General features: G+C 43.7%; 1 protein-coding gene across 12 annotated transcripts in view; it reads right to left on the bottom strand.

Moving 5' to 3' along the window:
- TEAD1 (TEA domain transcription factor 1) overlaps positions 1 to 15,817 on the bottom strand; it is a 274,391-nt gene that overhangs the window by 20,073 nt on the left and 238,501 nt on the right. For all 12 annotated transcript variants that reach the window (XM_027563306.1, XM_027563307.1, XM_027563309.1 and 9 more), the window contains one exon: positions 1,666 to 1,806. In XM_027563306.1, the coding sequence (XP_027419107.1) occupies positions 1,666 to 1,806 (141 nt within the window). The remainder of the gene's footprint in view (positions 1 to 1,665; positions 1,807 to 15,817) is intronic.

The raw sequence follows: 15,817 nt of genomic DNA, 5'->3' as shown, positions 1-15,817 counted from the left end.
AGTTTCTAAGTTCTATTCCAAATGTCTTCTCAGATCCCCTCTGCCACTCTTTAATAACACTCATAACACCTAAGTTTATGGCAACCATCTAGTCAACTCACTCACATCTTCCTCTACCAGCATTGTTCTTGTTCAGTCCTAAGTTGCGCCCAACTCTTTGGGACCCCATAGTCAGGCTTCCCTGTCCTTCACTATCTCCCAGAGTTTGTTCAGAGTCATGTCCATTGAGTCCGTGATGCTATCTAACCATCTCATCCTCTGTCGCCCTCTTCTTTTGTCTTCAGTCTTTCCCAGTATCATGGTCTTTTCCAATGAGTCAGCACTTCACATCAGGTAGCCAAAGTACTGGAGCTTACACTTCAGCATCAGTCCTTCCAATGAATATTCAGAGTTGATTTCCTTTAGGATTGACTGGTTTGATCTCCTTGATGTCTAAGGGACTCTCAAGAGTCTTTTCTAGCACCACCGTTTGAAAGCATCAGTTCTTTGGTGCTCAGCCTTCTTTATGGTCCAACTCTCATGTCCATACATGACTACCAGCATAACCCTCCTAACACCATTCTTAGGATGCCCATCTTGTGCTCAGGAAGCTATGAGGGCCTACAGCATCCCCAATCCTCCTGTTCATCCCAAAGTCTTGAAAAACATCTCCTCGTTCCCTCTCTCCACCCAATACATCCCTTCTCTCATGTCTCATGAGAGAAAGGATTTATTTCTGTGGTACAAAAGTCAGGGTGGGCTCCTGGACCTGAGAGGTCCTAGACACCTGTGAATAAAAGCCACTGTGAGCATGGATGAATTGGGTGGTGGGTAGAAGACACTGGAAAACACAACTCTGAATGAAATATCACCTGCAAACATTATTCACAAACAGCAACCCACCCCAGTAAAATGATCATCCATGTTTAGAAAGGGAGGGAAGTGTGAACTATAAAAGCCATAAATAAGTTTTTGGTCCCAGTATGTACTGAAATAGATTTAAAACAATTATGATGAAGGGAGTGGAAATGGCAAAAGCCAAGACCAAACTCAAGGTGGCAGGGATTTATAAGTGAATGTGAAGTGGCTCAGTCATGTCAGACTCTCTGTGACCCCACGGACTGTAGCCTACCAGGCTCCTCCATCCATGGGATTTTCCAGGCAAGAGTACTGGAGGGGTTGCCATTGCCTTCTCCAAGGGATCTTCCTGACCCAGGGATTGCATCCAGGTCTCCTGCATTGCAGGCAAACGCTTTACCATCTGAGCCACCAGGGAAGCCACGTGGGTTTTAGAAGGCAGCTGCCAATTAGTTGAAGACCACCTTGGTTATTATCAAGATGCCTGGAAGTGCACTTGAACTTGGGGGTGGGAGGGTAGCATGGTAGATAGATCAATCCTGGGTAGCAGGATCTATCTCTAACAGATTCCACTCAGCCCCCCTCCCTCCTCAAGGCCTCCTGTTGGACTGACCCACTGGCAAGAGCAGGGCTGACTTCAGATGGCCAGGGAGGGTGGCATGGATTACTCCTGGCCTTCTTCCTTTCAGTTGCTTTCAAATCATTTTGCCTTCTTAAGTAATGGAGGGCGGGGAGTGGGAGAAGGCAGAGAAGGAGAAGACGCTTAGATTTAAAGGAAGGTGACAGGCCACCCCAAATGAAGGTTCCAGCACACAGAGGCCAACTTACCTCTACTTTTTCTACTACTTGCTTCCCAAAGGAGCAAACTTTGGTGGAGCAGGTGACTGTCATATTTTCAGAACTCTCATACTGACTGGTTACGCCATAAAAAGCCCCGGCATCGTCTTGAATATTGCAGTTTAAATCAGCCTGTAGGAAATGAAATGGAGGCGAGGGTTACTCTCTATCACAGGAGTCATGGCAACAAGCAGTAACTATCAGGCGAAGACTTCCACCATGCTGGATGGAGGGCAGTGGAGGGCCAGGGTGGCTCAGAAAGGTGGTGAGTTCATGCTCAGCTAGAAACAAGTTCTATGGCCCATTGATTGTGTTTTGAAGAGAATGCTCGCTTGGGTAGTCTTCCCTTGAAATAATGACAAGCTGCATGTATCGATTTCATTTTTACTTTCTTGCATTCAGTATTTAATCTATTTATTGGTTCATTTTTGTCTGCACTGGGTCTTCGTTGTGGTGGTTCTCTTGGTGTGTGATGCGTGGGCTTAGCTGCCCCGTGGCATGTGGAATCTTCATGGGCCAGGAAGGAACCATTTCTCCTGCATTGGCAGGTTGATTCCTAACCACTGGACCACCAGGGAAGTCCTCATTTAGTATAGAATACTATATATCCTTGTAATAAAAGACTCATGAGGTCTCTGAAATATGTACAGAAAGCAGTATGTGAACTGGATTCATATTCACTGATCTGTGGATATATTTAAAAGGAGAATCTGTAGCTGACTGGCCATTTGTTATATATGTAAAAAGAGAAACTTCATTACTAATTATGTACCCAGAGGGGAAATAGTTCCTATTAAAGACTGACTTAGAAAGATGTAAAACAGTTAATACAAGGCCCCACTCATTTAACATATTCTTATGACTATTTGCTATGTGAGATTCATGGTAGATATAAGACTACAAGCCAACATGAGAGAAATGTACAGAAAATAGAAAATAGCTCTAATTTAGATAAAGTCAGAGAAGGTAATAGCACCCCATTCCAGTACTCTTGCCTGGAAAATCCCATGGATGGAGGAGCCTGGTAGGCTGCAGTCCATGGGGTCGCGAAGAGTCGGACACAACTGAGCGACTTCACTTTCACTTTTCCCTTTCACGCATTGGAGAAGGAAATAGCAACCCACTCCAGTGTTCTTGCCTGGAGAATCCCAGGGATGGGGGAGCCTGGTGGGCTGCTGTCTATGGGGTCGCACAGAGTCGGACACGACTGAAGAGACTTAGCAGCAGCAGCGGCAGATAGAAAGTAAGTACCATGTCAAAGGCACTCAGCATACAGAGGCCAACTTACCTCTACTTTTTCTACTACTTGCTTCCCAAAGGAGCAAACTTTGCTCCTTTTTCGGACCATGGAAACATTATTTTCAATTAAAGGTATTTACTTTCAGGATGGTTAAGATTTGAACATGCAGGGATGGGCTAAGGGAGTATTGCACATGGAGCAGCCTGGAGTGCTTAATTTTAGCCACACTGCAAGGACGAAGGAGATGGGGAGGAAGGAGTGTGGAAATGCAGCAAGGTCCTGGGTTGGGGAGGGCTTAATGAGGGGGGTGAATTGTATGCTGTAGGAACTGGGGACCCCTTGAAAGTGTCACCACCAGGCCATGAGGTGATCAGAGATGTGCTTTAAGAAAAGGTGTCTCAGCGTGGTATAAAGTCCACTGCAGAGGGAGGCTGGGAGGCTGCTGCAGTGGCTCCACCACTAAGGGCAGACCCCCTTCCCTCGAGCATCCACTGACCCTTTCCTGCACTCTGGGCATGGGTGTGGAGCTGGGGATCAATGAGTGAGCAGGAGACAGTCCCTGTGGTCGTGCAGCTGACAATTTAGGAGGGAGGACATTGCAACAGAAATAAGCGCTCCTGGGATGGGGACAGAGACATGAGAACAAACAGTAGGGAGGGAGCCCTTGCGGGCAGGGAAGCTTCAGATGATGATGCAGCTCAGATCCAGAGAGAAGAGCTGGCGTGGGCAGGCAGAGCATGATGTGAGAGAGTGTGCAAAAGGGCAAATGGCCAGAAACAGCTGGAACACAGACAGCAAGGAGAGAACGGGCCTGGAGAGGCAGGGGTAGGAGGGGGCTGGGGTCTTACACAGGATAGGGGCAGTGATAGTTTAGGATCAGATCTGCAACCCAGAAAGTCACCCCTGATCACAACTTGGAGACACTAGAAGAGAGTGAATGCAGAGATGCAGCAGGAAGCAGGGTCAAATGAAGCACCTGGGCTGCAGAGAGAAACAGCAGTGAGTCTGACATAAAATGAGACTGTATTTTGTGAGGTCCGGCACATTTCGACTCACTGATTGTTAATACCTTCACAGGCACTAACTACCATAAAGACCTGAGTCATCCTACATGTATTTTTAATAAAGATCTGCATTTCAACTTCCTTCTTAAATTGAGTATCAGGAAAATGTCCATTTCCTCAGGCAAAACTTGGGATATTCTGGCTTCAAATAAAACGGACCATATGCTTTATATTCCCTTTTCTTAGGTGCCAAGAGATTCAAAGCTACATTAAATGCTCTACTATAGTAATTAACTTATCCTAGGTACTTCTAACAACCAGTGTCCAACTCCTGTGACTGGATTTCTGCTTTTACTTGCACTGATACTTGTCCAGTTTTATGTTATCCATACATTTATGTGCCCTCACATTTTGTTTTTTGAAATTTTGTGGGGCATAAAGTGCAAATAATTAAAAATGCCTAGGTGTGCCTTTTTTTCACATGCAAAGGTGAGAAATGGAGCTTGTGGCTCAATGAAACAGCGGTCCAGTGGGAAACCAGAGGTCTCATCCTGAGAACTGTATCTGAGCTTCCCAAAGCTGGAGAGGGCCCTGGGACTACCAGGGCTCCAGCCTTCAGGGGTGAAAGGTACCAACGTATCCCAAGAGCTCTGACACTGGGCTGTCATCCAGCCTTCCCAGGCAGGTGTTCCCTGCTGTGAACTAACAGAACTTCGAGCTGGTCCTGCCATCCCCTGAGAATACACACAGCTGGGAGAAACAGCTCAGGTGTTTTGTGGTAGTGGGATGACCAGTGATGTTCTTTGTGGGACTGGTGCTCTTACTATTATGATGTAGCTTGTACGAACAAGTTTTAGCTTAAAAAAAAAAAAAGCACACACAGCAACAATAACAAAGATAAAAATATATACGTGGCAAGTAAATTAAAAAAAAATCAAACTATAAAAAGGAGGTACATTTTATTTCTACCCTGTGCTTACCACTCTCCTTAGGTGACCAGTTATCAGTTTTTCAAGTATCCTCTTAGAGATATTTAGCATTTACATATTTAAGCATACACATTCCCTCTTTTCTGCACAAACCATAGCATTCTTCTGAGCCTGGCTTTAAATCAATTGATCAATCAATAACTACTTTTTAGAACTCATATAGTACTGATATAGGGCTTCCCTGGTAGATCAGTGGTGAAGAATCCACCTGCAATGCAGGAGACATGGGTTTGATCCCTGGGTTGGGAAGATCCCCTGAAGTAGGAAATGGCAACCCAGTCCAGTATTCTTGCCTGGAGAATTCCATGGACAGAGGAGCCTGGCAGGCTATACAGTCCCCAGAGTCCCAGAGCATGAGTGAGCACACGCATAGACATACATACACTGATACAGAGCATCAGTTTTTTAAAGAAAAGCCCTTTGGAAAATTGAACAGCCACACTTTTGGTGGCTGCATACCACTCCATCATACAGATGCAATATAATTTAACATATCCTCTATTGATGGACATTTCAGATGCTTCCCAACAACAGCGCAGTAACAGGCAGAGCAGGAAAGGTACATTAGAAATTATTTTGACTTTTTTTTCAAAATTTAATCTTTCTTCCACTTCTTACTTATTTTTGGCTGTGCTGGCCTTTGTTGCTGCATGGGCTTTTCTCAGCAAGCAGAGGCTACTCCCCAATTTTAGTTTGTGGGCTTCTCATTGTGGTGGCTTCTCTTGTTTCAGAACATAGGCTCTAGGGTGCTTGGGCTTCAGAAGTTGCAGCTCCCAAGCTCTAGACCACAGGCTCAATAGTTGTGGCACAGAGGCTCAGCTGCTCTCCAGCACGTGGGGTCTTCCCAAACCAGGGATCAAACCCGTGTCGCCTGCACTGGCAGGCAGATTCTTTACCACTGAGCCACCAGGGAAGCCCCTACTTTGACTTTTGTTTTCATTTAATTTTTAAAAATTCCCAGCTTTGAAAATGAGAAATTAATTGACCATAAATACATTGTTAAATAATATTGCAATTTAAATTCATTATTCTGATGTAATCAAGTTGTTATGAAGGACTGATTAATAATCAAAAGCAGTCTGGTGTTTGTGGCGTAATGGGTGGAGTGTGGGAAGGAGCTGGGGAAATTAGCAGTTGGCGGGGGAGTCAACAGGAGAGCGCAAGGAGCTATCAACCTCAACTTGCGTCAGTGCTTTAAGCAGGAGGGAGGTTTCTTAAGAAGGGCACCTCAACTCCCTAGGTACACTGTTTTCTTTCTTTGTTTTGTCCAGTGCTCCATTTTTCACTTTATTCACTTCAGTGGCATTATCTTTCTCTACAATTTTTAAGCGTTACTTTCCATTCAGTTGTTACAAAACCTTGGCTATATGCCCTGTGTTGTACATGCATCCCTGAGCCTAACTCACAGCCAGCAGTCTGCACCTCCATTCCTCCACCTCTACACTGCCTCTCCCCCCAACTGGCTACCACTAGTTTGTTCTGTGAGTTTTCTTCTTTTTTGTTATACTCACTAGTTTGTCCTATTTTTTAGATTTCACATATAATTGATATCATACAGTATTTATCTTTTTCTGTCCTACTTATTTCACTTGCTATAATGCAGTGGCCTTTACTTTCAACAAGCCAAAGATTTACAACATAAACAAACTAGGACTCTTAAGATCTAAAGCAAGCACAGAAATAAACATGCAAAATAATTCAACCATACAGACAATTTCAAAATGTTACCCAAGTTTAGAATGGCATTCGCCGTAAATTGATATTAGCAAAACTGCTGAAAATTTTCAGCTTTTTGGTTTCCATCTCTCCAAGTTCCCACACTTCAGTAAGGCTGGTGCTGTAGCCTCAACACACACGGCATATCTGACAACTAAGAGCGGGGGGTTTCCAAGGCCTGTTTCCTTTATTTAGCAAAATTTCACAATTATTTGAGTAATAATCAGCACTGTTCCACTGTTTTTAACTTTAAACACAAAACCTCTGTGGTAACAGAGAATGACAGAATTGAAGTAACTCTAGTTCTACTTTTTCGCCTTCATAGTTACTGCACTCATTTCCAAATCATGGAAGCAGCAGCGCTGTGTGGACTGCAGCTCCAATGGTTCCAAACTGTCAGAACTTACTCTAGAAGTGAATATAAGAGTGAGTCTGTAATAGCATGTGCTATGAAAGAATAAGTAATAAAATGCATAAGCAACCCAAGTGTGTTAGTTTGAAGCATAAATATATATAGGTGTGTGTGTATATATACATACATGAAATAAAAACTCAAGACTAATTTTACCAATTGTTTAAGACTTAAACTAACAAAGGCTTTTTTTAATTAGGAACACTTCATTGATGGCGTTTTTTAGAACCATCGGCACAGGGTGATAATGAAAATGACAGCTGTTTTTAGATGGTTCTGCCATCTAGACTTCAGTACAACAAAACTCCTTAATGCCTACATCGGGGGCAGATAATTCCCATCCTCTCACCTTTGGTTCACCACTGTACCTTAGAATTCTCAAATTTAATTTAATTAGCTTTAATTGGGAATGGATAACCTGCAGGTATAATGACAGAAAGTATCAAAAATGAAAGTATTCAAGAATCCACATTATGAAACTCTGCCGTCAGAAACAATCTCGACAAACTACGATTTTCAAGTTGCCAGGATTAACTTTTTTACATGATATTAAAGTAGAACATACATTCAGAAGTGTACCAATCACAAGTTTACAGGTTGATTAATTTTTATAAAGTGAACACACCCATGTAACCAAGCGCCCAGGTAAGGACATGGAAAAGAAGTCCCCTCATCCACCCTCCATCCCAGTGAACATCAAACACTGCTCCCTTCAGTGTACCTCAAACCCCCTGTGTCACAAGAGTAATGCTGATCCTTTAGTCTTGTCTAGTTTTTGAATGTTACATGAACGGAGTCACATGCTGTTGATTCCTCTGTGTTTAGCTTTATTTGTGCAGCATTGCAGGGTGAGTGTCATCTATGCTGTGGTGTGTGGTTCATCCATCACTAGAGTACTCTGCTAAATGGAAAATACCACCTTCTATCCCTTCTACGGATGGACGTTTACAATGCTTCCAAACTGAACCTATTATGAAGAGCGCTACTCTGAATACTTGGGGATACACTTTTCATGAACACATGCACGCACTCCTGTTAGGTGTTCCTAGGAGTAGAATCGCTGGTTATGAGACATACGTGCATTTTCAACTTTCATTTAGGTAAGAGGAACAGATGGTTTTTGAATTATCTTGTTTTTTTAAAAAACAGCTTGAGAAAACTCCACATATAATTATTAGCATATATTTAACAGGTTGCATTTTTAAAGACTTCTCAACTAACACTAAATAAGCAATCTGTTATTACCACTGCTTCTCAATTACTTTTGAACATGGAAAATAATTACACAGTCATCCAACCATATCACAGCTGTTCTTTGGGAATTTTCTAGGAGGTATTGATGGGAAAGATAATTATCTTTAGCTGATAATATTACAATTATCCCAGAAAGAAATGTGGTCACTGAACTCCTGCAGAGCAAAGGTAATATCAAAGAAAGAATGCTAGCATTAAATCAACAACGGGGGGGGGTGAACTCTGTAATGAGTCTAGGATTCGTGCTGAGTTCATTATCCACCCTCTCCACTCCTTTTTTCCAACTGAAAACTCAAGATAAACCTATTCCACATAGTTCTGAAGGCAAGAAAATGAGAGAAGAAAAAAAAAAAAAAGTGTGCTGTTTCCAGACATACAAACTATTTTTGTCAAATCAGCTCTTATCTGAAATCAGGATATTTTCTAAGAGCAAATAAATACAAAAGTCCAAGAAACAACTAAAACCAGCAAACTTACCTTCCCAGCAAATTCCAAATTCAAACCAGATCCTGTTCTTAGGAGATGAGACAGCTGTTGGGGCACAGGGCAGACTGTCCCAAAATGTGCCCCAATGGCATTTTGATTATTTTGGATTAAAGTTACTTAAGAAACAACCAATGAAGAGGGACACGTGGACCCTCCCCTCTGTCTCCCCCAAAGCAGGAAATAAGTCTCTCAGTAAAAGGTGCCCTACTTGCATCTGGAGGTGGAAGGAGACCCTTACCACCAGAGATGGATAATTTAGGGTGGAGAAGTCTGTACACACATCTTGTTACTTTAAAAATGTACTTCCCCAAGCCCAAACTCTGTTTAGATTTTCTCTAAACCTATGTTTCTTTGTCCTGTCAATTCCTCATAAATTTATCATTTATCTAAAAAGTATGACAGATGCCTGCTTTGGCCACTTCTTAGATCCGGTTTCTATGTAAACCTCAATGCCATGAATTAAAAATTTGTTTCTCTTTTCCTTCCTGTTAATTTGTCTTGCGTCGATTTTATTTTCAGTCCAGTCATAAGAAGGGTAGCAGGGGAAGTTTCCTCCTGCCTAACTGGTCATGGACCATGTTCTACAAAAAAACAAAATAAACCTTGCAAATGTGGCTGGAGCGGGCAAGTCCATGCAAACAGGCCCCTCTAAGGAATCTCTGCCCATTTTTCCCTAGAACAAAAACCCTCCATATGAACTGGGATCAGAGACCAGCTCTTTCTCCTACCACCCAATGCAGGAATCCTTCCTACAGAACCTTGATTTACACTGTCTTCTGGCTAAATACCTTTAGATATGGGAAAATCATTAGTTAATAAAATACTTACCATGTTCTGGGCAGACTTAAGTGTTAGAGAGTTGTATTAGTCTTCTATTGCTGCTTTAACAAACACTCCCAAATTTAGTGACTTAAAAACAACATCACTTTATGATTCTCTACTTCTGTAGGTGGGATATCCAACACGTCCCTCGCTCGGCTGAGATCAAGGTTTTGGAGCTGTCCCTTTCTGGTGGCTCTACTCTGGGGAAAGGTGAGTCTTTGCCTCCTTCAGTTTCCACAGTCCTTGTTTCTCAGTCTCTTCCCTCCCACTTCAGAGACCAGCAACACCAGGCTGAGTCCTCACGTGGCCAGCTGTCAGCTCTCTAGACCTTGTCTTTTGCCTCCCTCTGCTACTCTTCAGGAAACTTGTGATTTCATTGGGCCCACTCACATAACCCAAGATACTCCCCTGCCTACTCTTAGCAACGCCCACCTCGCTTTCCATGTATTGGAATATGTCCCCTAGCACCATGAGAAGAACTTGGACACAACACTGCCTACCATTCCCGTTAAGTTGCCACCGGCTTCTCAGCAGCTTCCACCTAGAGCTCCGCTCTCTGGAAGCACACAGGCCTAAGAACAGTGCTGACAGACAACCCTGCAATTCTCTTTTATTTCTCCCCTAATCTCACCTTCCACACCCACTTCTCACCCATAAAGTTGTTCAGGTTCTATCAGCTTCCTAGGATCCAAGTTCCAGGCTTATTTTTAGTAAACTCCATGTGATTTCCCTTCCACCTGGTCCAAAGACGAGAATTCTGACTCTGCATCTGTCATCTTATCGCAGACACCTGACGGGCAGTGGTCATCATTCCTTTGCATCTCATTGTTCTCATATCTAAACTCAGAGAAGACCTGCTTCCAAAGGCCACCATGGTGCTGAGAAGAGAGAACGCACACGAGACTCATGTGTATGCTGAAACATGCCACATAAACGGCCGTGCCTATCAACCCATGGACTTCAACACTGACCAGCAGAGATGAAGCAGAGCCTCAAGCCACATCTCCAGAGTGGGACCTGAAGTAGACGGTGGCTCATAATCAACAAACAAGGTAAAAGCTTTCCCCCCAGAGTTAGTCTGAGTCCCTATCCATGCTTATCAAGTGAGCAGCACAAACACAGCAATGACTTTTTTCAAACAGAAAAAGTAGTAGTTTTTTCGATTTGTGAGTTTATAACAAGCCTTAGGTTTTAGGCATAACTGCTCAAACAGGTACAAAATTACCATCTTTCCCACAAAGATATGATTAGAGATGTCATAAAATTCTGTCTGGAAGCAAAAAAACAAAACAAACAAAAAAACAAGGCAATAATTAATCAACCATCTGAGGAATGAATTGGGGATCTATTTGTGGACAAGTCCTGGAAAACAGCAATGCCAAGCAGAGAAAGCAGACTGCACTAGACAGCCAGGAAGCGAAAAAGTGAAACGTCACATTTCCCCAAATCCTTCCCTAAATAATCCTCTCTCACGCTTGTTACTTCTGCAGCCGAAACACGTAAGTTATCAGACAAGTCTGCGGCTTGGTTTCTCCTCCATTACCTCTCATTCAGCAAGCGTATCTGTTCACATCTGTGTTCCACTGTTTCATGTTTTTGAAATTGAAAAACAAAAAAAGCAATATTCTTCAAAGAATGATTCTTCCCATTTCATGGGTGAGAAAAATGAGATCTAACCCAGTTCTGCTGGATCCATACCGCAGGGAGGGCTGGACCAGGCGGTTAACTCTGCAAAACCGCAGGCCCCTGGAAAGCTAGTTTCAGATGCCTGAAGGACAGGAAGTGAGTATTAGGGTTGCAAGTGCAGAATGGAAGGGCGCAGCATTCGGCTGAGGACAACTCGTTTGTCACTAGACTCTGAAAGAAAAGGCCTGCAGGAAAAAAAAGGAAACAGATCAGCCTGAAGGCAGGGGCGCAGGTTGGGGTAGTGGGTCAGGAAAAGAGCAGGCTGCAGACGGCTCCCTTCCCACCCGTCTCTCCCTTCCCCCTGGAGGGCCTGGAAGGGCTGGGCAGAATTACTTGGTTGCAAAAAAATGAAGACATCAAGAGGACTGTCCCTGACAAGAGACAGTATAATAGGCACTGATGGATGCGAGGAGACGCTGGCATTTTCAAACCACCACTTTGAACCTCTCCTCTTCATCCTCTTCGAGCAATGATCAAAGGACCAAGATTTCAAATTGTGAAGCAATTTTTTCCAATGGCAGCATCTGGCTCCTTGGCAGGAGGCACTGGGAGCCGGGCCCTGTCGTGGGCGTCCATCCAGGCCTGCCACATGGTGAGGGCTCGGCTGCGCCGGGCACCACGTGGGCTTTGCAGCTGCTCCCCAAGGCGCCAAAGGACAATCGCTCTGCCCTTCGCCATGAGCCATCAGGCAGAAATACTCCCAAAGCAGCCTGGGCAGGGGGGTCTTGAGGTTGACGACTGCTCCCCAACCCTCTTGCCTGACTCATTTGTAAGCATCTGCTCCCTGGCCACGACCCCTGAAGCCACCCCAAGTGGCTTCGGAGCTTGGGGTGCGGGAAGCTGGGATAAACAAGGGACGACCCCCCAGCAAGACTGGACTTGAGTTTGAGGGGAGTGAGAAAGCTGCCCAAAGGGAAGGGCGTCTTTGAGAGTATTCACTTTGCCTGGTGCCCTTGCCCGAGACACAGGACGGCAGCTGTAGCTCTCCGGCCACAGCTGTTTTAAATAAGAATAATAGGCATAAACTCAGCCCCTGCTCTCCAAGTTACTTCCCACTGATTATGGCATATATTTACATTTACAAAACAGAAGATTTTAAAAGACAACTGCCAAGAGCCCCTTCATAGTGCAGATTGGCACCCCGATTCGAATTTCATCAACATTTAGTACTTCAAAGAACCTTAAAAGCTTGCTCTAATTACAATAGGTACTGTCTGAAAGACTGGCTGTTTGCATTGCAAATTCCTACGAATACTGGCATTCATTAAAAAAAAAAAAATTTAATTAACATCACCCATATAACTTCAGGTAACCACCACTGGTGACTTCACACAGTGGCTGGGATGAAAGAGCCAAGGTCTCAACCCCTAGGACAAAGCAGTGGCACAGGCCAGTTGCCTCCAATGGAGGCAGTTAATGAGTCCTGGGCGCCCAGCTGAGCTGGCCCTCCACCCAGCACATTCATCAGGTGTGCGAACACTGACCAGAGACCACCCTTTCCAGAGCACAAAACAGGGCCTTTTTCTGGTCTGGAGTTTTTGTGCATGAAAAGTCTTACACAGAACAATGACAACAAATCAATCAACTAATTAACAAGTGCAGAACTGCCAAATAAAATATAGGCTGCCTAGTTAAATCTGATTTTTAGATAAACAACATACTTTTTCATAGGGATAGGGACATATCACTATGTCCCAAAGATGACATGGGACAGACACTGAAGAAGTATACACTGTTCACTGGAAATTCAAATCGAACTGGGTGGCTGGTATTTTAACTTGCTAAATCTGGTAACTCTTCCGACAATTCACCTTTACCAAAGAGAATAAGAAAAATCGGGACTTCTGCTCAAGTTTTCATTGCTGTAAGGAGACATATCCAAAATATTTTTTGAGTGGGAAAAAAAAATGAAGCTGCTGAATAACACATGGAGCATAGCACTTTTTTTAGTAAAAAACAAATGGAGTATGTACAATGTTTGTGGATGCATGTAAGAAATTGAGAAAGACACAGGGCTTGTGGGAAGATCTCACTCTTCCTTCTAAAGTCTTTGGAACTGCTTGGAAAATTTAACAAGCTTCTCTTGCTTTTGTCATGTAGACATTAAATTAGAATGAGGGTGGATGGGAAGGTAAGGTGTACCCTGAATCTCTACTCTCACAGGGAGAGGGAGTTTCACATATCGCCAAGGGTCTATGAAGGTCCAAACGACTAAGATCCTTGAAGGGTTTATGACTATAACCAGATAATCAACTTATTCCCTGGAAAACTGGGTCTAGAAATAAGCAGACACATACCCTGAGAGTGCCACTGCGGTTCTTTTCTTCTTAGGCTTTTCCCGGGGACGGCTGTAGCAGTGAAGTCAGCTGTGCCTGCGTGAATGGGGTGGATGCCGGGCGGTGCAGGTGGACCACATGTGTGTGCTTCCCCCAGGCTTCTGGTTAGCAGCAGCTCTGCGGGGCACAGTGGCTTTGTATCTCAGCCTGTAACTGCGGCAGGGAGCAGAGTCAAACAGCCCCATGCAGCAAAGAATGGATGGATCCCTGACCTTGGCTTTGTTAGCAACCACTGAGCCAAATGGTCCAGGATGGGAAGCAGGAGAGGAAGAGCTGTCAGATGGATTCTTCCACGAGGTTAAAGGAACTCCCAATTTAGATTCCACCTAGATATCCTGAAGAGTTCCAGGTTAAAAAAAAGAAGTGTCCGTGGTGGGACTGAGGTGAAGGGCCTGCGGGAAAAGCACCGTCGGCTGCTGCTCCCACTTTACAGGCTGTCCTGGTCTGCCTTCTGTTCTCAGGGGATTCAGACTCTTTTAAATAAAGTGACTGTCAGGCAGAGTATCGTTTCCACTCTCAACCTGCACCATTGTCCTGGTTCTGTAAGGCCCGGCGGCCACTGGGACCCTCAGACAACTCTCATTAGGATTTCTGGTCTCTGCACAACCCATGCCCCGACCCAAACTCCTTCCCACTCTCCCTCCACTGATTAAATTTTCAAGAATCAGCTCAAATGCCACATTTCCTGAAGCCTTCCAAAAAGTTCTCAAGCAAAAAGAATTCCTCCTCTACCTATGTATTCACATTTCCACTACAGCCCCTACCCTACAGCGCTGTCATTTATCTGCTGTGTGTCTGCCATCCCACACCAGACCCTAAAGTCTGCCTCTTACTCATGTCTGCTCCCTCAGCTTTCTAGGAGCAAAGTAGAGATCAGTGAGTATTTGCCGAATGACTCACTGGTGATGTGTATATTCAACGCTAAAGCAAATGATTAAACTGTTTCTATAAGAACCCAAATTCCTGAGAGAGCCTGGAAAGATTTTGTGCGAATCCCTTAAGGTCCCCCTCCACCGGCTTTCAGTAAATTCCTTGAGAAAGATTAGTCAACAAACTGTCTAGGCTGACAATTAGAGCTGGCCCAGTGGCAGTTACAGGACCCCATGTACAGCAGTTCCTCTAGGGGTACGGGATGAAATCACTCATCTAACAAATTAAAGAAAATAAACTATTGAGAATCTGCTACATACATTGCACTGCTGCATAAACAAATGTTACCGGATAGGATCCCTGCTCCCTGGGGAAGGCTGACAAAGAAGTTTAGGTCATGGGGCTGGGAAAACAGGAAGGAAGCAATAAAAGACTGCAGTCAATGCAGCAAGTGCTAACAAGCTCCAGATACCGTTCTCATGAAATCAAACCAAAATGGGTTGGATGTGCAAAGTTACTAACTACCATTCCCCCTCATCCCTCTACGTGAAATATCAGAACCTGCTAGCCAGAGATGATTTTTCAAAAAAAAAAAAACCAGACCCTGGTGAAGACAATAAGAGAGTCACAGTCTACCAAAGATAATCTATTACGTATTAGTCCCAGAAGTACCTCTGAATATGGTGGTTTCTTGTTAATCTTCCTTCCACTACATCATTCCAGCATTTCCTATTGTTCATGTAATTTCAGAGTTTAACACCATTGTGAGATGAGATAGAAGTAGAACGAAATGAAAATCTTGAACTGAAAGACCCTTTTCTTACTGATAACAGTTTAAAACATGTGGGAAGCATATTATTCCATTTTGCTAACATCCTTTTCCATGAATAGCAACAGAGACATTTGGTCACAAATGATAGACTCGAGTCTACAATTCTAGCCTAAATCACGCACAATCCAATTAGAAACAGGCTGGAACTCCAGAGGGGGTCCATTTGGCCAATTTACATGTGCACCCGATTTCTTATCCCTAAATAAAGTCCAGTTGTTTTATTTATAGTGCCTGTCATTTTGTCCAGCAAATGTGATTTTGTTCCTACCAAGATAAAAGCATCTTCTAAAGGCTGCCTTTTTTCCAGATAACTCCTTTCCATTTCTGTTTTATAATATCTTCTCACATCTACTCTGGCTAGTAAAACTAGTCTTGCTTTTTCTTCCTCCAGAAAAGTAGGTTAAGAAAGTTGAATGACTATGAGTATACTGTTAATTGTTTATACCGGATGATAATTCCAAAAATTAAAAAAAATAAAACATAAATAGCCATAGAG

Source organism: Bos indicus x Bos taurus, chromosome 15 (assembly GCF_003369695.1).
Source record: "Bos indicus x Bos taurus breed Angus x Brahman F1 hybrid chromosome 15, Bos_hybrid_MaternalHap_v2.0, whole genome shotgun sequence".
NCBI classification, from domain to species: domain Eukaryota; kingdom Metazoa; phylum Chordata; class Mammalia; order Artiodactyla; family Bovidae; genus Bos; species Bos indicus x Bos taurus.
This window is presented reverse-complemented; position numbering and strand designations above follow the sequence as displayed.